The sequence below is a fragment of the Rhipicephalus sanguineus genome, chromosome 3 (assembly GCF_013339695.2).
Source record: "Rhipicephalus sanguineus isolate Rsan-2018 chromosome 3, BIME_Rsan_1.4, whole genome shotgun sequence".
In the NCBI taxonomy this organism is placed as follows: domain Eukaryota; kingdom Metazoa; phylum Arthropoda; class Arachnida; order Ixodida; family Ixodidae; genus Rhipicephalus; species Rhipicephalus sanguineus.
In genome coordinates, this window is record NC_051178.1 from 73,678,003 (window position 1) to 73,704,271 (window position 26,269).

The following is a 26,269-nucleotide window of genomic DNA, read 5'->3' on the forward strand; positions in this document are numbered from 1 at the left end:
GGTCCTTCATTCACTGCCAGTACCATATGGTGCCAGTAGCCAGTTTACAAGAAATCCTGTAATGCATCTGGAGCAAGTGACAGTAAATCTTGCTATGTTTGACACTACTTACAAGAAATCTTGCACAAGTGAAAGTATCCCTCAGACTGATTAAGAATACGGCCACAGATGTTGAATGCGCGTGCATCAGCAAGGGATAACATTGACACAAAGCAACAAAAAAAAAAGAAAGATGTTCTTTTTTATTGACATGCCTTTGGTTACACGGTTTGGACAAGACGTCTATGTACAAAAAGCTTTCTTACAGCAGCGAGCAACGAGACTCGCCCAGGAAACCGTGACCAAGCCTTCCCGTTGATGGAGAGATGAAATGACTGTACAGTGTTGGAGTCATGTGCAATGTAAACGTTGCCCTTCCCAGTAAAACCCACTTTGCCACATTTTTCACTCTTGCTGCCAGGTGCCATGAAGGATAAAAGCAGCACTAATGGACACATACTAATCACAGAAAAAAAAAAACTAGCCTGCTTCTGAAAAAAAAAATTAAAACTGGCTTGTGTGAATATCAACTTTTGGATTTCAAGCGGAGTGCTTGGTTTTCGGACGCTTCAATCTCGTATTTCAAACATTAGATTTTGCGAGGAGGCTCTGCTGTACCTACACAATCTGAATATATGCTTTTTATGTGATTCTTACATTGGTCTTTAATTCAGTCACTAACCAATGAATGAAATTTAGAAATTTCGAATAATGAAATCTGAACTGAAGCAAACATTTAATAGCATATTACTATGCCATCGATTATCCGAAAATATCGAATATTCTCACAAGCCCAAAATAAATCCCAGCAATTACGCCAAATTCAGCAGGTCGGCAGCGCAGGAAGCGCAAATAAAATTCATTGTGCGCAGGAAAACCTTTGTAACCCGCTGAATTGGCATATTGCACAACATAACAGTAATAAACGCACACTCATAATCATGTTCCTGCACAGGACATATTCAATATCATTCGAAACTAAAGAAACTGTTCCTCGCTGAGGTGCACTCCACAAGGTGCTAGTGGTGCTGCAATGACGAGTAGAGGGACTTGCAAGGCTCACAACAGCAATGATGTCAATTAATAAATTGTACGCAAAAAATCATTAGGCACAAAGCAGGAGCACTAGCAGCCTGTGAAATGGACCACACATACACAGCAACATATTGTATCTAATAAAAAATATCCATAACTTAAGATGATATGTACAAATATGAGGACATTTCTCAATTGAAATAGCACTGTACGCCCGGCCGCAAAGGTTTTTAGAATGCGGCTGCTTTCCTGAAAGGCCGAACTCCTGACAGCGAATGGATGACAGTTTTTTAAAAGCATTAAGATGACGATAAAATGCAACTACTCTGATGGTCGTCTGCGTCAAGCCCCATCCTTGTTACTAACTCATTGGGCAAATCAAATTATCCCTCGGTTGTCTATGAAATACCATTCCGCTGCATTTTCAATGCCACGAAATAAATTAGTTTTCCTTTCCTTTCTATTAGAGTTACAGAGTTAAGCATTCCAAAAATTTCTGCAGGCAGGCGTACGTCGACGTAAGCATACAAAACGAGGCACACGCAAACTCAATTGCAGGCAGCACACTCTGGCAGCACCATTTCATTAGCTCTTCTTTTTTCCCCTTTGTTCTAGAAGCCTGGGTCACCGCAATAAAACAGAATAAAGACAATCGATTGAAAACGCATGTATTGATGTCTGCTCAATATGCATCAACAACATACACTACAATATGGTAAAAATATGGGGCACTCCAAACAGTCGCAAAAATAAAAGCATTGCCAGCCGACAATGTAACCTGTTGGTTGTATGCCCACACATTCGCAACTTTTTTTTAAGTATCGACATACAAACTGTGGTGTACGCACGCTGCACCCTTCCCTGAACCTCTGCAAGGGTGACAGGGTGTATATAATTAAATATAAGCACTCTTTTTTTTTTTCTATGTCCCCACTGCCTTACTACATCCATCCTGTTGGAAATTGCTATCACACGACAAGAAACAGTTGCAGCGGCAAGGCCGTAAAGTTTTCCTTTCTTGGAAGCATAACTTCCGGAAAGAACGGATCTCCGTGAAATTACCCGCATGCATTTCGTGAAATTCATTCGCAGTACAGGCCTCGGAGTAGCCTTTTCCCCCACATGTGATTTTCCATACAACCAGTTGAGCAATCACTCTTCCTATAAAAGATGCTATACGGAGAGGCCATTCTGTGTCTGGCATTTTTTTTTTTTTTTTGCAGCTAGCCTCAACCACTGCGGACCAAGGAAGTCAGAGAGGATAGCAGCCAGGGGTTGATATTTATCCACGAAATGGATTCCGTCTGCTCGCCGCATTACTAGGCCATGAGTTTTGTTAGCCTTCTTGTGCACCAGTTCTTTCCTTTGCATGCAGTACTAAAGACATTGAAGCACCAGAAATGATAAGGTTATCTGTCTTCCTATGAGTGAATCACTGCGCAGCTGTCACATAAAAGATAAACCAGGCTCGCGAGCAGCAGAGAGGTCGCAACTGCAGATCGTACCAGACTGCAGAAAGATCGACTGTGATCATACCACAGTGGAATTGGTGAGGCACCAACAAACCCGCTTCCTGAGCTGTGCCTCGGTGAATAGCCAGCGCATTCAGCATGCAAAGAATCCGGGCAAAACAGTGACTCGCAAAGCACTATGTGCATGGCACCAATATCCCGATTGAAAGCCAGGCACGCATTTGAAGGCATCATTTCGACTAGCCTCTCCTACAATGGGTGTTAACAGTGTAGTTATGAGAGAATGCTACAGAGCAGATGGACCGTAAATTAGGGGAGTTGGAGCTTTGCTCTGCATTTCTAGCTTGCTACTTGCCAGATATCGACACGCAGCACACAAGGGGCATTACAAAAAAAAACGTGTGGAACAACCTTTTTCTCAAACGATGTTTAGAGGAACAGACGATTGGGCAATTTAGTTAAGCTTCATGCTAAGAACAGCGCTAGCATATGGACATGTAGGTAAGCAGCATAACAGCAGCAATCCTGTTGTCAATATTCACGTCCATTTAGTGTTTGCACTGTTCTTAAGATGAAACTTAGGCTCCTTTATGGGAAACCTTGAATGTGAAACACATACACAGATATATATCTTAAATTGGCCACAATTATCCTCAGCATACTTGTTCCTCAACACTGAAATTGTAATGTCGGCAGGAGACACTCACCACAACTCGTAGGTGCAGCTTAATGCCTCGGAATGCAAATTTAGTAATGAATGTCTTATATTTTAATGAAGTTAAAAGCAATATTCTGCACTGGCAAGGAATACGGTAGTTTCAGATCATAATGCGCATGGGAAGAAAGAGACTAGCACTGACAACTGCTCTTCATTCATTCGCTGGATCTTCCATATGCCAATATTAAAATCCAAGAAAGACAACACTGATTTAACAGACAGAACAATATTACTCTGTAGAAGCGACGCAGCTGCCAAGGCTTGCACGTGGCAATCATTGAGCTCGGCCCAAGCAAGCTTTTTTTTTTTTTAAACTCCCTGTAAAAACGCTACACTCAAGAACCAGTGCCTCAACAACCTTTTCCAATATGCCTTCGCTTTCTTTCAAACCACAACGTTGCCTGCATATTAAGGGAAAAAACTGCCAGGCGACAGTGAGGCAGGCTGATAAAGTGCATTTCTAGACACTCCTCTGTGTAAAAGCACTTACCACAAACGTGCCAGAATGCTCGAACACTGAGGGAGTTCACTGCATGACAGAGCATAAAATGCACACACCAAATGCAGCCTTCGACTCTCTTGAGCACACACACCCCTTCAGCTCTGTGTCTAGACCATCCGGCAACACATGCACACATGCACACAAGGGAAGGGTGAGCCAGCCAACCAAATGCAGACACCGCTGATCCGGAATGTTCACAGTCGGCGAGAGAAATCCAGAATGAATGCACACACACATACACACACACCACATGGCGACATCGGAGAAAGGTGTGCCCCTCTCGCAATGCAGGACAATGAGTTCCGTTATGCTACTCTTGGGTGATGTACGACACAATGTCCGTCACACTCTTCAGCTCGTCCTCTTCTCCTCCATCGCCAGCGTTCCTTTGCCGCAGGATGTTTGTAATGGTGAAGCCACCGTCTTGCCCTTGCGGGTTTGCACCAGGGGGCGGTGGGGGTCCTGCCCCCCAGTGAGGCTGGTCAGGGCCTGGGGGACCTTCCGAGTAGGAACTACCCGGGGGTGGTGGCGGCGGAGGCTGTGGCGGAGGCGGTGGGTGGTGAGGAGGGGGCGGCCCGTAGCCACCTTCCTCGGGAGGAGGGGGTGGCCCGTAATAGCTGGGCGGCCGGTTGTAGTAACCAGGATGTGGGTGCTGGTACCCCGACGGCGGTGGTGGCGGATGGTGATGTGGGTACCGGTAAGGACCGGGTGGACCAACGGGCGGCGGAGGGCCTCCACCGTAGTAACCAGGTGGTGGTGGTTGGTAAGTGTCGGGAGGCCGGTACTGGTCTCGATACGGGCCTCCCTCCAGGGGCGTCAGGTGGCGGCCACGCCCGTGAGGCGGCGGTGGCAGAGGGTGCGGAGGAAGAGGAGTGTCGAGACTGGTGAACTGGGGAGGACTGGGCGATCCACGTGTGTAGGGGTCGACTGGAGTCGGTGCAAGCGGTCTCCCATAGGCACCGTCCATAGGCACGCAGTCTCCGTATGGGTCCTGAGGTCCATACGGTGGCCGTGGACCTATGAAGGGGTACGGTGGGCGAACTGGCGGGTAGTGGCCTGGTGGAGGTGCGATACCCCGGCTATTGCCCGGGGGTGGAACTGGTTGTGGCAGCGGTTCTTCCGGAAACCCTTTTTCCTCCAGGTCTTCCTCCTCTGGTGGAAAACCCTTGTTAGAGTCTTCCTCCTCTTCATCTTCAGGGAAACCCTTGTCGTCACCTGCCACTCGCATTGGGGAAGAGACACTGCGGCTGGCTTCTGGAACTGCAAGAAGGCGTCTGCTCAAGCTGGGGGAGCCTTGTATTGCAGCCACCGCTGCTGGCCTGGTGCTTGCCTCGGCAGGAGGAGCACACTCCTGGGGAGGATTAGGCTGCGGGGCAACGGGACATTCGGGAGGCGGCTGTTTTGCGGCAGCAGGCTCTGTACTGGCAACTGCAGGCTTGTTCACACCTGCCGCCTCAGCACTGCAAGGAGTTGATTTCGGTGCCTCCTTGCTGTCAGAGGTGGTAGCTTTAGCTTCTTTCGTTTCCTTGACCTTATCTTCATCGCTTTCGTCGTCGGATCGAATTATGCGGCGGTTCTTGGCAAACTTCCTTTCTCCGTCGTCCGACGCAGCGTCACTGCTCTCCTCCTCATCCTCTTCATCGCCGCTTTCATCTGTCTCTTCTTCCTCTTCTGAGCTGCTTTGCAGCTGCTTCTTTGACTTCTGTGGTGCTGGCTTCTTTTTTTCCGATTTGCTGGTCTCCTTCTGTGGCTTCTTTGTCTTCTTCTCGGAGCTGCTGTCATCTTCCTCACTGGGGCCTTCGTCCTCTTCCTCGGAGGAATGTGGGGGACGCTTAGCTGTCTTTCGCCTGCGGTTGTCGTCGGAGCTCTCTTCCTCGGTGAACTCGGCCTCTTCCTCCTCAGATGTGGAACTGGCTCGCCAGGTGCGCCTGCCTTTGCCTTTCCGCTTTTTGTTGCAACGCCACTCTTTGTCACTCTCGGAGCTGCTTCTGGCCCTGCGGCGCCTAGAACTGAGCCGATGACGATGCATCAGACAAGAATCATGTACTCCTTAATAAACACTGCCACTTTTCAACTCCACTTATACAATTAGCAGAAGAAAAGAAAAGCTGATGCCAAATGTAGCATGTGGTACACTCGGAACTAATAGTAGCCTTTGTGGAAAGAATTAAAGTATTTTCGACAAATTTCGATGGATTGAGAAAGTTTTCAAGGAGTAAAGTGCTACAGTGCCTGACTTCCTATAAACACCAGCTGAAACAACGAGAAAATCCTTTTCCACTGCGCACAGAACGAGGACAAGAGGGGGGCTTGCTAAAGCCTCTTTAGCATACACCGTCACCAACTGCCATAAACAAGCTGGCTGCCTACCACTATGATCAAACTGGGGTTGGCTTGACTCTTAAGCCTGTAAAATACACAAAACAAGTCTACTAAGCTTAGCCAAAAGTAAATAAAGTTCAATGATTTTTCAGCACATTGTGGAACTTAAAGGGACGGACAACTGGGCAGAACGTGTGATTAGATCCTGGTAGAAATGAAAAGACCATTAAATATAATGACAGATTCTAGCATCCTTTTCGCGTTGTGAGTAGGATACAGTGAAACCTCGGTGATACGAATCTCACGGGACCACCAAAAATATTCGTATCATCCGGAATTCGTATCACCAGAAAGGATGGAAAATTAGCATGCGACAAAAGAAAGCTGGCGTACATTTTCAGATATTGTTTCTCAGGGCCGCAGCAAGGTCAGGAAGAACCCTGAATGGTTGTCAGTTAAGTTCTTAGATGTCGGCAATCATACCAGCACTGGTAAATCTACGGCCCGTACGCGCGTACATAATTAATGAACCAGGTGCATTGTGACCCGCGACAGCAGTAGCCCCTTCGAAATTTTAGCATGCTTTTTTTGCATGACACCGAAGTACTGCAGCGAAAATAACAAACGAAGCGCTTTGACGCGATGGATCAAGGCCACAAAATTACAGCACCACGGACCTGCATTATTATTTTGTTATTGCGGAGGCGTTGGGGATGTTTTTTGGTAGATTTGATTTACGGCCGTGCCCGCACATGTGCGACCTCAATGGTCGCTCATGTTGACGTTGTGAGGCCTGACTCCTTCGCCAAGACCGTCCTCGCCTTCTTTCTGTCCTCGTCCACCTTTCATGGGATGTCTGATGCACGAGGCAGGCACGTGTAAACACAGTACAGCTACAGCAGCCCGCGTCGATGCGCTAGAAAAAGAAGCATGGCGCTAATGTCCTCTGTAATCTAAACGCGAAGGCACATCACGGAGGCACATAAGAGCCTCAAAGATTCGCGCACACAATCTCGGAGGCCGTGACGCGTCTCTGTAGGTTTATTCTGAGCGTAAGAATAGTGTTATTCTTACACCGTGATTCTGACTATTTGGCGGTACGGCGCGCATGCCCTTGCGTTCCCGCGCTCGCACGTGCTTGGCGTGTCTTCTGCTACAGCGCGGACAGCACCTCTTTGTACCTGGTGGTAGCGTACGTTCGTATCAAACGCCGCTGGGTGAAAATCGGTTCGCAACAAGCGTACTCCATTACATTGCAGGCCAATGGGCCTTGGCCGGGATCAACGAAAAATTTGTATCACCCCGAAATTCGTATGAGCTGTGATCGTATCACCGAGGTTTCACTGTATATATTTTTAAATTGTGCTTAAAAGTAACAAAAACCAGTATTGTCGCGCAGCCTAGTGGAAGAGCCTTGAAGCTGGATTATGAAGTCGGTCACTTTGCTGTATGTAGTCACGTAGTCTGATGCTGTCATGCGCGCCATAATTGGCCTCAAAGTTAGAGTATGTATATTACCTATCCCCGCTCTGTTCTGTGCTGCCTACGAGGTAAAAGGAGTTGCACTGTGAGAAGCAGCGCTGCCTTCGCAGCCACCAGTGGCCTATGTCGAGCCGTGGCACATGCACGCGGAGTACACACATGCACAGTAAACCGGCGCGCTCGAACACGAACCACTCTTGCGCTCACTGTTTGCAGCATGTGTTGTCAAGTGTGTATAAGACTTCATGTTCGCAGCACATAGAGAAAGTCTGATTAAAAATGTTTCATGGCGTTTTCTACATTACCATTCCGTGGCTAGACACTCTGACCAGTTAGCTTTCCGTTGCACTAAAGAAAATCGGTGCCCTGAAAATTGGTTGTCAGTCCTTTTAACTCTGTGGCCTTTGAAACCGGCATTTGCACATACAAATTCTTTTCAAGGCTTTCAAAAACTGCAACTAAACCTGCATTTAATATGTTACCCTCTGTATCGTGCATGCGGCAGGTGCCCTTCTCCTCCTCTACCAGCACTCGTGACTTCATATTGCAATTAGTATTTCTTTTTATATTTTATCTCCCTACAGAGCATGGCAACGGGATCTCCGCTTTACAGACCATTCTGAAACTTGCTCTACCAAAAGTGTGAATTGAAGGGGTACTGACATGAAAGTTTTCGGTTGTCGTTTTTCTGCGTCAAATGAAGGGACAAGCCTTCAAGAGCCTAGAAAATGTACTGCTAACCATGAGTGCACCCTAAAAAAGTAATTACAGTATGTTTTTAAAAGCTAGTTTCGTTTCCTACTGTACCCTGACGTCACAACACAGTATGAGCTTCTGGTCACGTTCTCATGCAAGATGTCGTGACACTTCCGCAGCAGTTCTGCGCCGTGGCACCGTTGGTGACAGAGAAGCGGCCATTTCGAATGTTTTGGTGACACATGAGCGGCCATTTTGGAAGTTTTGGTACCTGACGTCATCAGAACTAACCAGACGGCTGCGTGAAGTCATCGGAATTAGTACTGTAACCTGACGTCAAGCTAGTGCCAATGTCGGTAGGTGCGCCACGGGAAAAATGACTTTAATATCAAAATTAAATACCTTATCAGCGTTTGCCGAGCTTCACATTTGCTCAGAGCCGTCTCTACATAGAAGAGGTTTGTACGGCAGAGTAAACTCACCTCTGAAAAGTGGTGTCGGTACCGCTTCAACCCTTTGAGGGTTTACGCCATACATGTATGGCATCACCTAATAGGCAACAAAGGGTTTACGCCGTACATGTATGTCATTGCCTGTATGTTTAAAATGCGCGCCTTTTTCAATCATTTCTGTTGCATGGGATGTGCTGCCACATTTCCGGAATACGTAGAATTTTTTTTATGCACCGATGTTTCCTCGTTTTTTTTTTCTTTCCAAAGCAGCAAGCCGGCTTTTGCTTGCGCATCTGAGCGCGAGTGCAGTGTGGCTGGTTTCGGTTTCGTCCTTCAGGTGGTTATCGCTTCTCGCACCCACAAAGCTGATGGCTGTCCGGTTTCTAACCTCTCAAAGGCTGACCGCTTGTTACTCTCTCATTTGTTGCTCCCCTGGGCACGATTACATCTGTTTCCGTGCGGTGCTAAATTACACAAACGATGCTGCCATGATTGCATTTTCTGTTTTGGGGACTCGGAAAAACCAACTCCGTTTCGTTGGCGATAAGATGAAGGATTATTACAGTGAAAGCTCGTTAATTTGCACCTCATTAATTCGAACTTCTGGGTTAATTCGAACTGATGGTCATGGTCTGGCCATGATATATAGGCATCTATGGGTTAACGATCTCGTTAGTTCACGCGCGCATCGGCTCCTCTATCGATAATTCGAACTGCGCGCCGCTGCGTGGTGGTATTTTATACTGCCACCGCAAGCTTTTATGGCTCAGCGATAGATGGCGCGAGCGCTGAGCGCAGCGCCCGGATACGTGGCGTCACTGGCGATATTGCACTAGCTCTTTGCATCGTGTGCTGGCTCGTGCCAGACGTGTCTGTGTAGTGTCCGTGTCTTTTGTGTGCCGCACATTCAGTCACTAGGCCTCATGTACGTCAGAGCTACAAAGTCGTTCGGTGCCGTGTCGTGGGTTTTGTGATGGTGTTGCCTTCGGCTGCTGGACCTAGCATATCCATACTTACTACAGTATGACTTCTCGCGGAAGAGGACAGAGCACCAAAACGCTCAAGGAGAAGGTAGGAATCCTTCGTGAAGTGGACGGTGGCAAAACAAGCAAGCTCGCAATCGCAAGGAAGCATGGCATCCCCCAAAACACTCCTTCAACGTACAGTCAACTGCCGATTTTTCGGACTCCCTAGGGACCGCGAAATCGTCCGAAAAAACAAATTCATGCTTTTTAATTCTGCTCAAGTGGTCAAATCACCACAGCCACGTCCGAAATAGCTTTAATGCCTCCCAGTACAATTATCAGGCACTTTGGTGCGCGCCCAGGCTCTCGCAAATACATTCGGTACCTGCCGCGAACCCCACTTAACTACGTACGTGCCAACCGCCACTTTTGCATCTCTGATGAGCGCAGCTGATAACAGCAAAGCGCAGAATAGATTACGGCTATCTCGCATGAAGCGTTTGTAAATGACGACGCGGAACACAAAGACTGTGGCGGAAGAGCGGACGACTCGTCCGGCTTTCCCCGATGCGTGTGCGCATGTAAACATGCGCACACACATCGCCGAATCGCCGCTGATACGCAGCATTTGCTGCCGTGTCATGCCGATCGTTTCTAGTTGTGTGCAGCCATCGCCAACTAAGCTGACGCCGTCACTTTGCTGTTGCTGTATTGTACGCACGCATTTATCATGAAAGGGTTCATGATGCGCACTTAGTTCCTGACCGCACACGGCCGCAGCAATGGCGAACTGGTTTCGTCCGCGAAGGCAACGCGTCTATGCGGCGCACTTAGCGGTCTCGCACAAAGAGGCAGCAGGAATGGCGGCGCGGCGCATTTGGGTTCTCGCCTATTAAATGCGTGCAGTACGCATGCAACTGCGCTAGGCCACGTGCACTACCGAGCAGTTAACTGAAGATGCTTATCGTAAGGGTTGTCGGTGATTAAGCCGTACTGGTGCGTTTGCCAGCTGCCGCCATCACGCCTCCGTGCATTTTCGCTGCTTATCCGTAACATTGCCGCACGGCGCCGCGACAACGGCCCCTTTGAATTTCTGGTCTGCTTCACCCCATAACGCTTCGGCATTGCGGCAAAGCTGACTTTTGGACTCTGCTACTGTCTCAAACAGATCGACTCGCGAAAGCGGTGGTGTGAACCTACGAGACGATAGACGTGGCAGAGGTGGGGGCTTCAAATAATGCCTTTCGGACCTGCAATTTGGGCAGAAAGTCCGAAATTTCGGATGTTCTAATACATTGAAGTCTATGGGGCTGGCGACGGTGCCGCGAAAGCGTCTGAATTTTTGAGCATGTCCGGAAAATTGGGCGTCCGAAAAATCAGCAGTTGACTGTATATACAAAAATAAGAGAGCGATTGAGGAGGCATACGCAACTGATGCGTTCACTGGCAGTTGCAAGAGGCTCCGCTCGGCGAAGCACCCGGAATTGGAGCATGCAGTGCTCATGTGGATCAAGGAAATGAGGAGCCAAAACATCCCACTGAGCGGCCCTATCGTTATGGCGAAGGCAGCAGACTACGCGTTTCGCCTGAACATTGATGATTTTAAAGCTTCAGAGGGCTGGCTCCATCGTTTCCGAGAGAGGCACGAGATTGTGTTGCGCACAGTGTCTGGCAAAGGCAAAGAAGTGAACAGCGAGACTGTGCACAGTGACCGGGACCGAAAAACTACCGCTGCTGATCATAGGGAAGGCCCTGAAGCCTCGTTGCTTCAAGAACATCCGCACACTACCGGCAGAGTACACAGACAACTGCAAGGCATGGATGACGCGGGAAATATTCAAACAGCGGCTCATAAAGCTCGACTGCAAGTTCGAATTAGCTAACAGAAGGGTGCTCTTGGTAGTTGACAACTGCTCAGCGCACGTGGTTGATGTGGACTTGAAGGCTTAAGCTCATGTTTCTGCCGCCGAGCACAAAGGCAGCCCTGCAACCAATAGACCAGGGGGTCATTAAGAACTTAAAGTGCTTTTACAGGCGCCACATGTTGGAGTGTTTGGTGTTGTGCGCCGCCGGTACGAAAGGCTACGATGTGACGCTGCTCACAGCCTTGCATATGGTGGTGCAGATCTGGGATCAGGTCATGGCAACAACTGTTGTGAATAGCTTCCGCCACAGTGGCTTTTGTGTGGCCAATGAGGGCACAGCTTGCGAGCCCGACGAGCGTGAGGCCGAGGTCATTCCCGCCGGACTGCGGGATGCACTCGAGGACGTGAGCTTCCACGACTACGTCGATGCAGATCGCTGTGCAGCGGTCTGTGGCACAATCACCGACGATGATATCATCGCACAGGTGACTGGCAGAGAAGCACCCACCGTCGATGTAGGTGCAGATGACGAAGAGGATGAGGCGCCGACGCGGGCCTCAGCTTCGGAGCTAATGGAGGGAGGCTACGCGTGTCATGCGCCTATTCTTCAGCTTCGAGGAGGGCAAAGAGGATGCTTTCCGCCACGTTCGCGCGTTGGAAAACAAGGCTATGGCGATCGCATTCAAGAAAGAGAAGCAGACAGTGATCACGGATTATTTTCGCAAGTAAATATTTTGAGTGATTTTTAGGGGTGTGCGAATATTCGAAATTTCGAATATTTTTCGAATAGTGTTTGCTATTCGATTCGATTCGCACTGCAATTTTACTATTCGAACTTCCCAAAAACAAAAACTACTGTCAACGTCCGACTGAAAGTGCCCCCTTCAGATTTTCAATATGCTTCACCTCATTACACTCTCGTATTGCGGCAAAGCTGTCTTTCAAGCTCCGTTATGGTCGAACATAGCCAAGAGACAGTCAACGTCCGATTAGAAGTGGTCCCGAGATTTTCAATACGCTTCGCCTCATCACACCCCTGCATTGCAGCAAAGTTGCCTTTCAAGCACCGCTACGGTCGCAAGTGTATTAACTCAAGAAAACGCTTGTTTCAACATGGAGATGAAAGATGTGGCAGAGATGGGGGCTCAATTATTGCTGTTTTGGACCTGAAATTTGGGCAGGAGGTCCGAAAAATTGGACGCCGAAGCTTTTTAGCATCCAAAATTTCAGATGTTATTATATATTGATGTCTACGAGGCAGATTTGGAACTCCGTGCTCGAAGGGAGCACGCCCTTCTCCGCCACATCAGTTGGGCTTCCACAGAAGTTGAAAGAAGAGGAGAGGCTGAGGAAATGGCATCTTTGCCTATCACATGTAAAGTGTTGTCGGCAACACTTTGGTTGCACCAAATCATGTACATAAATACAATTCAGCCTCTACATTGCGCTTCAACCTAGCGAAAAGAAACACTTTCATGTTGCTATCTCATAAGTATATGCTTAGGAATCCTCTCCAACTTTTTTTTCTGCAATTTCGCTTCGAAGTATACGAAAAATATTTTAGAAATATTCGAAAAATATTCGATTCGATTCGCACTTACACTTCAATATTCGAATTCGCTTCGCACCCAAAATTTTGCTATTCGCACAGCTCTAGTGATTTTCCAACAACCCGGTCTCAATTCTTGCTGTTTTTTCAATGAATTTCGTTAGTTCGAATTCGGTTTAATTCGAACTCATTGGGCATCCCCGCGGAATTCGAATTAACGAGCTTTTACTGTATAGCTTTATCACTCGTTTTGCTTTCCAGATGTGCGCGCAACCACACAGTTTTCTTCCGTGCACTCACTCATGTAGTTTGCTTACGCTGTGGAAGTGCGCGCCGGTTCCTCTGCTGCTAGTGAGTCGAGCGATGGTTATTCTGATGTGGACTATTCCCCAAGTGCTGAATCAGAATCTGATTTATTGGGTGTCAGTTCGTCAGACAAGTAGTATTTATTTACGAGTTCAGACTAGGATGACGATGAAGGAGCGACATCTTGACTATCACACGCTGAAAAGCTTTTAGTGTTACAGCAAGAACATTTTTTACCGGAAAAGTGCTCTGGTGTGCTTATTTTTGTATGTCTATGAGCTATGTTTAATACAAGGCATAATTTTTGTTAATAAAAAATCATGTTTTAAAGGATTTTTCGTGATGCTACTCGTGAATAAACCATGTGTATGCAACAACAAAAACGATTTTTCTGTCACTTTACGGTCACGCAAAAAATTTCAATTTGTTTCTGAAATAGAATAGTCTGAAGAAATTAATTCAGCAATAAAAAAACACATTTTTGGAGCACATTTCGTGAAAAAATTCAACCCTCAGGGGGTTAAGCATCTTACAGCACAATAAGACAGAAGACAAACTGAAGGTACACAACCAGGCCAGAAAATAGCATAAGTACACCAATAAGCTTGAGAGTTATGGCCACCTGAATAAACTGATACTGATCTGTTGATAAGGTCTCTTGCAGAGGCTTAGTGAATAATACGGCAAAATAAGAGACAGCCCACTGAAATATCAACAACATGCAAAGAAGGACCACATAAAGAAGCTTTCGCTACTTTTACTTACGCATGCCACCTTTCAACACCTGAAACACAACCGCAATGCAAAAAGACAGGGACTCGTCACTTTGGTTTGGGTACTGAGCATGGTGTTCTAGCTATGAACCTTCAGAACCACTGTCATAGGGAAGCAGTTATCATATCGCGTTCCTTTATAATGTCACAGGGGTCCCCCGTGAATCTGGGTCCCAGTTTAGGATACTAGTAATATTCTTTGTGCTAGAGTATATAACAGTCAATCCTCATGACATGTCTCATCCAACACGAACTAGCTTCATTATATGTGAACATTCATTATAAAGGTACATTTGCTGCACCGTTTCACATCACTATTCCTGACTTACTTTGTTGTAACTGATAATTCGTTATTATCGTGCCCATTATATAAAGGCCTGACTGTATTTGTTTTGAAGACAGATGTGCAGATGGGTGACATTCTTTGGCAGCAAACTTTGTGTTACCATCAATATGCTTTCCAACAATGGTCTGTCTCGTCACTCACCTGCTCTTCTTTACAGCGGGAGCAGCCTCTTCATCGTCTGACGAGAGCTCCCGGTAGTTGACTTGCTTGGTAGCTGCACGCCTGGTGCCATAGCCACCATCGCTGTCTGACTCGTAATCATCATCCATCACTGGCAACGAGAGAATCAATTTCAAATAAGTGTGTGGAAATCAACAACTGTGATAGTCATTGCACTTCAGAATACCGTATATTGCCGATTATAAGTCGTCATTTTTTTCATAAAATGACCTTCCAAAGTTCGGGGGTCGACCTATAATCGGAGTCAACCTATACATGGAATCGTATAGTCGACTTATCTGTGGGATCTGACGAAAGGTCGTCGTCCTCGGATTTCCTGCTGTTCGATGCATTGATAACATCAGCCACAGAGGCAGCGGAGTCGCGGCAACAGCTATCTCCCAACGCGCGCGCTCCGCTTCCGGAGCCGGACATTTTTGCGATCTGCCACGACGATCGCGAAACTATAGCGAAACCACGCGAGGCAAAACTACGGAGCGCGTTTGAAAATCACCACCGCGCGGCATTAATGTGAACTGCTTGGGAAACACGGTCTCGAAAGCAGCATTTCAAACCTTTGATAGAGGGCGAACGATGCTCTATGAATAAGGAGGAATTTACCTTGCGATGCGCCCTGCAGTTTTGTTTTCATACAATAGAAACGATTTGTTGATAAACCATCGGCATCTGTGTGGGCTGGCAACACTTCGCGGGGAACTAAACCACGTGACCAGTCACATGCGCCCACAAGCGTCTTCGCGTCTTTTTGCACTCACGCCTGTTTGCCATTTCTGCATTTCGCTTCACTTGCGAACAGTGGTGTGCGTGATTTGCGACGCTGCCAAACGGACGCCAAGATGCCACCGCTACGCCGGCAACAGTACAGTGCTGCTTTCAAGAGGCTAGCGATCCTCTATGCAGAGTCGGAAAGCAACGTTAAAGCAGGGCGCAAGTTTGATGTGTCGGAAAAGTGCGTGAGGGAATGGAGAAAACAAAGGACCAAGATCTTTGTGTGCGTTGCTACACGCCGTTCCTTTCGCGGACCGAAGTCTGGACGATACCTGGTCGTTGAGAAGGTGGGTCGAGATTGGGCTAACAACCTCCGGCACCCGTTCCGACGGCGAGCAGCAGCAGTGGCTCACACGATGGCAATGACCGTGACTGCGTCCTTTTCTCAAGCGACAAGTCGTAAGCAATGTTTCACGGGCAAATAAATGTTTCTTTGCATCGCTCCCTCTTCTGAAAAACTTATTGGTGAGCTATGGCCGCAGCATGAGGCTGTGTTTGGAGTCAACTTTTTTTTTCCCTAGAAGGGGTTGCAAGTTGGGGGGTCGACTTATAATCGGCAATATACGGTGGTCAAATGCTTCTAGAAGACCAGTGTCATTTTGTTAACGGAATAATGTGCATGAGGTAGTACATTTATTGCAGAGAGTACATTCAGGTAGCACGAGTTGTACTGCGCGATTCTGTAAAAGAACAGACCTGTAAACTGGCACTTCTGAGGTAGCAGTAATATAGGCGGCTATTTGTAATAAGCTGCTTCGTTGTATGTGCATTGCATATAGTAGCACAAACACTGGTGAGGAAGGCAACATATTTTCTTTTGCCGCACTTTCGGAGCATTTAACCACAGCATATACAGTAGAACCTCGTTGATACGTTTCCGAAAAAAACGCGGACAATAAACGTACGATCCAGGAAAACGTACGATCCGAATTCAGTAAAAATTGAGGCTGACAAGCCTATAATGAGGTGCAAGGGCAAAAAACATTTATTTCTCAAAAAACATGGAGGGACTCTTCAATTTTCGAACTCCTGGCATCTCGCTGGCCGCCAGAGGTCAGCCAGCTAGTTTCGGTCCTGACCGAAAATAACGTCGTGGTCACGTGTATTGAAATCCCGAGAAAACCCGAATATTGCAAAATCGAACTCTGGGACAACCAGCGTAAACGTAAAGAAACGCTACCACTGTGTCAGCAGACGAAACTGCGCCGCATGAGCGTCGGTTCTTTCTGCATTGCCGCTTGGAAATATGGGGCTAGGTTTGCCGAAGAGCAGAAGTGATATTCTCGAGCATATGCATTTGGGATATGATCACGTACGTTCGCAAGATCACGCGTGACTCGCCTTGTCCGTGAAGAAAACTGCCGCCCCGCTAAAGGCTCTTCGCAGTGCACATAACAATCGCGGTACGACACGATATGCGAAATCTCGCAAAAGTGATAAGCGTCCCCGAAAGCGACAGCTGTTCGCGGCTGTCGCATACTATGTCGCACACTCGCACTGATCAGTTTGCATTCTTTCTTAACTTGAGACATGTGCTAATATGTTTGCCGCCACTCGTAATCGCACCATCTCACACGGGCGGAACGGGCTTTAAAGATAATGCCCGGCGTAATGGCAACTGAAGGTGAAGTCTCCAAGCGCCCGCACTGCGATCATGCTGCAATCTGTCGAGTCCTCACAATGATGGCGGCGAGCATGCGTCGTCTCGTTTTGACGTCTGATAACCAGAAACCTCCCAGATATCCTCCCGAACAAATATTTTCTGGCAGCTTCTGACGACCCGCTGGTAGGCAGAATTGCCCAGCCAGAGAAGTACGAACGCCGACTGGAATTGCGCCAGGCGGAGCAACCCAAAAACGAATGCGCTCCGGGAGAAAAGTGTGGGGGAAATTATCGGCCATATTCACTGGGCACAATGGCGGCATTGCTATGGTTTCGGGTCGCGGCATGTTGTGCAGCGGTGGCGATGCGGCGGCAGCATGTGCATTTCCGCGGCAAGCCGTTTGAACATTTTGACGGCCAGTGTCGCCGCCTGCCTTCGGGCCAGTGTGTGGTTGACAGAGAGCGGCGATCGAGCAATTCGGAGAAGACACTGAGGGGACAATCGAGCAATTCGGAAGAGACGTGGAGGGGACAATTGTGCAAAGCAGAGAAAGCGCGGAGGGGGGAAAGACGAAGGTGAAGTCAGAGGGGCGAAAGGCGTAGAAGCTGCCGTCGCCGCGCGTCGGCTGTCTGCCACTTCGTGCTTCACAAGCACACGAGAGGGCCCTTTTTGCACACCTGAATGAGAGTTTCCGAGTACAAAACGTATCATACAACCACAGTTTTCCGCGGTGCTGAACGTTGCTGCCGAATAATCGTATTTTCCGGGAACGTATTAACCGGAACGTATTAGACAGAGCTGTATTGGGTTATTTTTAATTTTCGCGATTTCGAGCGTAGCAGCCGGGAAATCGTACTAAGTGGGAATGTATCAACGAGGTTCTACTGTAAATTATTCAGACATTCCATAGGAGAGCATCCCAGAAGAGCATTGCAGGACAGTGCAAATGAGCTCGGCCATGCGTGGTCTATGTGGTGATGGTTGTAGATACTGAGCACATAGGTGGCCAGCGCTCCTTTTTTGAGAGGCACTCTGTAGCAAGTGCAAAGGCTAGGCGAGCAGAGATGGTTGGTAGCTTCACATACACCACCTTCCTGGTCACTCGGGGTTGATGGTTGCTTTATCTCAATTTCAGAGAGGCGTTGATGCAATAGGTAATGCGATGAGGCTTTTGTTGAGAAAGGTGGTCCCCAAGAGCAAGAAATTTTGCTTGAAATAACTCTTGCCGCCAAGGCTTAGGAGTCGGAAGGGGCACAGCCCCCTTGCCTAGTGACCACTAATACATGTACATAAGCATACCCCCTTTCAAACACACATACACACATCATACAAGCAGCCCATGTGGGGTGGTACCGCCCCACCATGAACAAAGCGAGACTTTAGGCACTGCGGTGGCTCGAAGTTCTTAGTAGAGTTTGAATTTATGAGATGAATCAAAAGATGAACAGCACGATGAAACTTTCAGTTGGCAATCAGCGATCATCCTTCTGTCCACTTTTGTGTGTGCTCCTATAGTGCTGTTCAGTAATGATGAATGCATGAGAAATGTTTGCTGTTTAATGTAACCAGCTTTGCTGGGAGCAGCTATGCTGTTAGAATTATCTGAAAACTTGAATTTAGGGATTTAAAGTTATTCAGATTCTAATGTACCATGAGAATGTCCGAACAACTGATCAGTGAAAAAAAAAATTCCAATTGTAAAATAAATAATACTGCTTCTGAAGTTCAGGAGAGCGATGAAATTGCTTACAGACAATTGCTTAATGTTGTGTTCTATTAAAGGTTGCTTGACATTTCGTGACTGAGGCTATGGATGCATTTTACATTTCCCCATTGCGCAGCCTGATGTGTCTCGCAGGCCATAATAAAATGCTGATGCTGTGCATGTAGCGTTGACTCTGCAACACCTAGGCTGTGCTGCCCAAGGTTATTCGAAGCTTTATTTGCTTCTACCAGCATGCAAGCTTATGCAGTTCCAATTACATCAGTAAGCACACACACACAAGCTTCATAGACATCTGCCTATGTTTGCAGGCTGACTGCCCACAGACCATGCAAACCATGCCTATTGCTTATGTGATCTACTGGTAGTACAAACATTTAAGGGGAGATGCGGGATGAAAAATGCGAGTTTTTTCAAAAATTATTGATTTTTTGTTTTCACCTGTTTTGTTAAGATTAGTATCTCTACTGTTCCGAAAATAAAAATCAAAGTCGAGACTCAACTGTAAATGCGTTAAAATTGCGTCTAAAGAGCACAAGGTGGCTGTTAATCTTGACCGAAAGTGTGACGTCTTCTAGCGCCTCACGGCCGATAACGTGCGGCCGCTCGCCATTGGGGATCGCATGAGGAGATCTTCAAATAACCATGGTTTCCCGCGCTACAGAAGCACAAGAAATCATAAAAAAACCATGTTTTTGCCGCGCTTTCCGAGTGCTGCGACTGGCTTTTAAATCACGTGGTACGGATCGGGGACCGCCATTGGCCGCTGCACACCCTGAGTGTTGTGAAGCCTGCTTGCAGGGTCCGTGTTTCATCGAGCTGCGCAGCTGAACATTTCTCTCGTGTATTTATTTTCATCATGGACGAAGAGAACCGTAGCAAGCGCAGTCACCGGCCAGTGAAGTATCGCTCGGTGAACCAATTTTGAGGACGCTGGCGCAAATTGAAGCCAAACACTCGTCGAGCGGCAAGTGCGTCTGCTGCCGCGAGGCCTAGCGACGGCGATGCTTCCGACGAGTTTGCCGCGGCGTTCGAGTATGTCAGGGCCTCTCAAAGAGAAGATCGGACTCTTCGACGACAAAGAAAGATCACGGTAGAAAGAGTCTTCCTTGATCGCTGACATAACAGCATTGAACATCCTCGTGATGGGTGCAGTGTGTCCAACGTGTCACCGTTCGGGAATATGCGTCCGGGAACCAGCTTACAAACGCAAAGGCGTCGTTTCTGGAACTACAATGCGAGAACAGCGAGTGCCCCGAAAGTATTCTTTCGATGACGTATACGTTGCAGCGAGTTGCTTCGAGCGAGGAGGCCAGCGTAGGGGCAGCGAGTGACGGACCGATCGCAAGCAGAACCTACGGCAGCGGAAGCTCGCGCAAGTAGCTACTCTGCTCGAAAGAGCTGCGAAGGAGAAACTTATGGCGCTGGCTCCTTTTAGTGGCAGTGGCTACTAGAAGAACAATTTACCTCTTATGTGTGCAATTTTGATCGGATTTCGTTACCTGTTTCATAAATAAACATCCAATTTTAACTTTAAAATTCGTTTTTCTCAAAACACTTTTTGGCAACTTTTTCAGCGTGCCCCTCTTGTTTTTGGCGCTTCTCGGATCTGCATGAAATTTTGCCCAAATTTTCTCTAAGGTGCGAGGAGTGCCAGTCATCTTCCCCAAATCTCAATATTATTTATGCCTATTAGAAAATTCGCAAGTAAACATTTACCGGGGCCGGCGTAATAATGGATTTCCCATGTTTGAATTTTTCACGTCTAGCAAATATTTTCTATGTACTTTCTGGATAGTTTTCAGCACTCTACAGTTCAAATGGAACAATATGAGCCACTAATTGGCAAAATGTATAGAAGTTTAAGGATCGAAATATGGGGGCAAAAAGGCCTATGTTTTACACATTTGTCATGGTGCAGAACAAAAAGTATGCAACTTACTAGAAAACGAATTATATATTTCAAATCAGCATAAAAATCTCTATAAGTACCCCAGTTTCATTGCTCTAGGTTGAATATTAAAAAAAAAGTGTCTTCAACCCGCATCTCCCCTAAAGACATCTAAAACAACTGACCCATTTTTAATAAGTTTTGATAAAACAGGTGCTTTGTGAGTAGCATACAGTGACAATTAAGATTATGCTAATAGCAGTGCTCCATGCCATTTGGAAAGCCAAATATTCAAAATGAAGTGCTGTATGTACTTTCTCTGCGTTTCTGCAAACATCACAAAAGCATGACCTGATTCAAACAATAAAGCAAGGTCCATTATTCTGCAGAATTACTCAATATTCTGAGCAACGATTATGTTTTTCTTGTTAATATAAAGCTCGAATTTCGTATGTACTCTTCCAAGCTCCCTATGCAAAATATTGGACAAGTGTAAATGATGGTGGAGCACAGTGACTCACCAAAGTCATCTCGACGGTAGCCAGAGCGGGTAGTCTTCCCCTTTTTCCTGGAAGGTGCAGTCCCTCCACGGCGTCGACGTCTCGAGCTTGCTTGCCAGTCCGAGCCTGATGATGGAGGGCCGTCACTCACCACACTCGATGCACTTGCTTCCGACTGGCTTGCACTGAACACACGAAAAATGGCACAGTGTTACTGGTACTGGGACGCTGCCTAAAGGGGAGGTTGACCCAGTAGCCAACGTTGTAGAACTCCATGTACACACGTACTGTTTAGTGTGCAGTCCCCCCCCCCCTAAAGATGACAGACTGGCTCTGCATTCGCTCTCTTTCATCCTTCCCTCTGCCAATCGTTCGCTCAGTTCAGCCAACCCTTGAGTGCTGCGCTCTAAAAAAATAGGCAGCAGCACATTACAGATGTGCGAAGTGGGGGTGGAAATGGTTTCCTAAGCAATGGAGAAGTCTGAAAATTTTAGATCTCTTTGGGTTTTGTGGCTCCAACGTTCACGTTTGTTACAAGAGGGCACATGTCTAAGCTTAGCAAGTCTTTGCAGGATAACTGCCATGGCTGATCCCCTGGCCGTGAATCTCTTCTACATGTAATTTCTACATCAAAGGCATGCTGCCCGACACCCCGCAGGCTAGGCCTACCGAACGCAAGCAGCCTTGTCAACAAAACGATCTACAGTGGCCACATTTGCAAAATGAGGGAATCGCGTTGACAATGAAAAACAGGACGTTGATGGCATGTGCGACACTCAAATGGTGGAAACTTGGTTAGCGGTTTCAACATTGCGCATGTGCCCAGAGAATCAAATGAGGTACTGCACAGTGTGTGGAACTTCAGTTGCCATTCCACACAGCTAATGTGTAGTTGGTGTTTGCGCCGTGGAGAAATCCACATAATTGAGGAGGACTGAAAAATGCGTAACTTTCTTCTACGGCGTTTTTACTATCCCTCGCCTCCATTTTTTCAGCACAGTAGGTTCTTGAACATAACACTTCAACATCAGAACAGACATAGACATCCCAGTTGCATAGTTCAATACATGGACATTTATTTATTGTTTTCTTGATACTGTCGTTAATTCAGCATTTGGTTAATTCGGACAGTCTTTCTGGTCCCATGAAACCTGAATTAGCGAGCTTTTACTGTATTTATTTTCCGGAAGTTCAAATATTTCGAAAAGCGAAATTCTGGTGCGAATCGAATTGAATAGCAAACACTATACGAAAAATAATCGAAAGTTCGAATATTTGCACAACCCTACTGTACAGTGATGGACAAACAAAATTCAAACAAGAAATTACAAAGCAGAATACGTTTCATGAGTGCTAGCTCCACAACAGTTTCTTGGACTGCTAATTATGTGGTTGCCAAAAATAGTTTAGGCCTCAAAGTAAGCGTGCATGCCACAACCATGCTGACATAAAGCCTAGTAATGGAAGCAAAAACAAGAGAACATGTATTAGGTAACCGAACTTTTTCTGTATTTCAATTGCCCATAACAACATGCTTTTTTATGCTGTCATTTTCCCACATCCGCAACCTTCTGTTGTCACACCTAATGCTGACCAAGTGCATTACAACAAAATACAGCAGACTTCCATTAATAAATGCTGAATTTAACAGAGCCCGTTACCTTTGCATAAAGAACGTTTATTTGTAGGCTTGTGCAAATATTCGAGCACTTCAAATATTCGACGAATAATACAGTATACGAATTCGCTTTGATTCGAACTTAAATTATTGAAAATTTCGAAGTATTCGAAAGGAACGAATAGGTGTATATTAGTGTGCTTGTAACCCCCCTGTAAAAGTGCTTTCACTGCAGTGGAGGGGTGCTGTACCGTGTATACACCTTTTCAGAAAAAATCCGCACTGTCCGTTTGTAACCTCCTGTAAAGGTGGTTTCACTGCAGTGGAGGAGTGCTATGCCGTGAACACGCCTTTCCAGAAAAAATCCGCACTGCCGCGAAGCCCCACTTTAAAGGGGCCCTGCAACACCTTTCTTAGTTATATTGGAATAGTCTCATTATTGACGTATGACTCTTCACGAGTCATATGCCGCAAAAATTTTTCGAATCCGGCAAGTCTAAGTGGTGTTACCAAATTATAGAGATCACGTTCCGCAGCTTTCTCTCTCAACTCAACGCAGCGAGCGCGCGGAAAGCTGCGCGCGGCGTGAAGGGAGGGAGGGAGAGCGGAGGTGCGAGGAGGCGACGTCAGCGCCGGCGGCATTTTTTTCATTTTTTTCTCTCTGGCGTCTCGGCGCAACCACGTGGTCTGTGGCGCCACTTCCGGTCGGCTCGCGCGGTCGTCGTCGAGCGGCGGAGCCCATGGCACCGTGTATCGCGCGTGCTTGAAAACTGCGAGTCGGTTTGGTAATGTTGGGTGTGCACCTCGAACTGCCGTAGTGTTTTCATCGCTCTGCCAACCATGGACGCAAACTTGCGTGCGCGTTTGGAACGAATGACAGCTGAGATAGGTTTCGACCCACACTCCGATACACCGCCTCTTCGCACTGCTCGCGCTTGAATCGTATTCAACACGGCAAAGCTGCGTGCATCCTTCTCCCAGTGGCGGTACTTCGATGCTGTTTGCTCTTCGAATGCGGGCGCACAGCGAGTGCGGGCTGACAACAAAGAACTACAGACTAGAAGAAAGGATCGTGGGGCATCGGGCCGGCGCGGATCCATCCCCCGGCTGTCTGCAGCTACCGTGAAAATGCGAATCTACTTGGTTGCTGTGTTGCGGTTTCTCGGGAACCTGAGACTACGGGGAGGATACGCCGATGTACAGCTCGATGACATACTGAACAGACAGCGAACGGGACTCTCGCCATACAGCGAGCACAGGTATCCTAAGCTAGCCGGCGCCAGCATTGTTATCGGAGAAATGCTGCACCGCTGCCTCGGTCGGTCGTGAGAACGTGCCGACGATGCAGTTTCCAGCTGACGAGGCAACACTCGAACAGCTGCCACTCTCAACGGGAACCGGCGATGGTCAAAAGCACAGAAATATTCACGATTTCGGCGCTGCACATGGCGAAGAAAACGCAACCACGCAACTACGAGCAGACGAGCTGTCGGTGAGACCGGAAGTGCTAATATTAATGTTTGTTCGGTGTTTTAAGGGTATAACACAATATAAACATACATATTATCTACTTATTGAACTCAAAATTAACAACTAAGGTAATAATGAGCGTGTTATCGTGATTAAAACGTCAGCCAATGGTGGAACTGCCGACAATCGCGTCATATATTGCGGACTAATACATCATTTGTCGAGAGAAGAGGGAGCGATTTTCAGCTGACTTTTAGAATTTATTGTAAATTCCAGGCCGCTCGCTTCGCTATAATATTTGGCTCGCGTGTTCTCGGGAGCCTCGACTACCGATTGGCAGCGCTTTTTGACCCTGCTCAAAAAGTGTTTTAAGTTTATGAACATTTTACCCTCACATTGATTCATCATTTTTTAAGTTTAAAAACTTGTTATACCAGCTTATATGTTCCAAGTATAGTAAATTTTAAACCGTTACATATTTTACAGGTTATCACTTGCATTCTACCGAAAGCCATATCCTGCTAGTATTCAAAGTTGCTTCCACTTCTTTTGAACCAAAAAGAATGGCATTTGCACATGCCTTGTTACAATTTAAAAAATATGTTGTGCAGGTTGGTTGGGTCATGACAAATATGCTCTTTTTTCTTTATAATATGTGATATATACTATTCGAATTCGCTTCGAACCTAAAGTTTACTATTCGCACAAGCCTATTTATTTGCACTTAGTGTCCATTGCCGTCACCCTCAGACAGCATTTATCGTTGCTCATGGACCATGGCAGGCTGCCTCATGCATGCAGCTATCGCTTATGTAATACTATTCTACATTTACCAATCGATTCTGTAGCAACTGAAAATAAATTGGCGGCCCCACACCTCACTTAAACATTCTGCTAGTTTATCATGCAAGGCAACTTTCAGACCAATCTGCATGGAAAAACAAAAACAAAAATTCATTGCAAGTCACTATTTTCCGCCATAAAGTTTTCAAAAGACAGACTGAAAACCGTTGTTTTCGGGAAGCGGTGACATGCCTTGGCACTCATTTATCAACTCTCATCGTTAAGGGACGCATTACAGCCACTGTGGTCACCAGGAAGATCAAGCATGTTCTTGCCATCCAATCATGTTTCAGTTATTGAGCGACAGTCCATGTCGAGACGAAAATACCAAGAGTTTTGGCTCATATGGGCACTGGCCGCAAACCCTTTGGTCAGGATTCATTTAAGTGAACAAGTAAATATCCGGACTCAAGTTACGAAAGTGTGCCTCATAGCGTAATTTGGTTACCTCTTAACTGTTCATCGCTTTCACCCACTGCAAGCAGAAGCGAATGGGAAACGACTGCCCTGTGGCAGGGGCATTTGGTTGGCTACACTGCAGCACGCCTTCTTGTACACACCAACCATTAACCCACCTGGAGCCCTGGTACTCGTCGGTCTCGTCGTCACCCTCCTCCTCAGAGGTGAAGTCCAGGCTGGTCAGCTTGCGAGCCCTCTTCCTCTTCTTGCCTGCTGCGGTCACCTGCTTCTCCCCGTCCTCGTAGTCTTCGTCGTCTCCATCCTCGTCCTTGCCCTCCTCCTCTTCCTCCTCGTCATCTGGGCCCAGAAGGTTGGACATGTCTTTGCCCCGGCTCACCCCTGGAGCACGTGCAGCTGCGGGAACAGATGCAAAAAACGCCGTGAACGGGCTGTTGAGAACATTAAAGGGACACGAAAATTCACCAAAGAATAAGGATGGGCTGGAGCACACGTGGAAGGCATTCCCAACTCATGACAGGCAATCTGCCATTGGCCCTAAAGCAAAAGGTGCACAATCACTGCATACTGCCAGTACTAACATATGGGGTGGAAACTTTTTAAAGAAACTTGAGAAGAAGTTGAGAACAACACAGCGTGCGATGGAGTAGAAAATGATAGGTGTAGCGTTAAGGGATCGGAAGACAGCGGAGTCAATCAGAAGACAAACAAGGCTAGCCATTATTCTAGTTCAC

General features: G+C 47.0%; 1 protein-coding gene across 1 annotated transcript in view; it reads right to left on the reverse strand.

Moving 5' to 3' along the window:
- Window positions 1–281: 281 nt before the first annotated feature.
- The window catches only part of LOC119386741 (uncharacterized), a 73,581-nt gene continuing 47,593 nt past the window's right edge, over window positions 282–26,269 (reverse strand). Inside the window, exons 13-16 of the mRNA XM_037654023.2 lie at window positions 25,694–25,931; window positions 21,209–21,372; window positions 14,664–14,793; window positions 282–5,775 (exon numbers count right to left, since the gene is read on the reverse strand). Of these exons, the coding sequence (XP_037509951.1) occupies window positions 4,077–5,775; window positions 14,664–14,793; window positions 21,209–21,372; window positions 25,694–25,931 (2,231 nt within the window). The 3' untranslated portion in view covers window positions 282–4,076. The remainder of the gene's footprint in view (window positions 5,776–14,663; window positions 14,794–21,208; window positions 21,373–25,693; window positions 25,932–26,269) is intronic.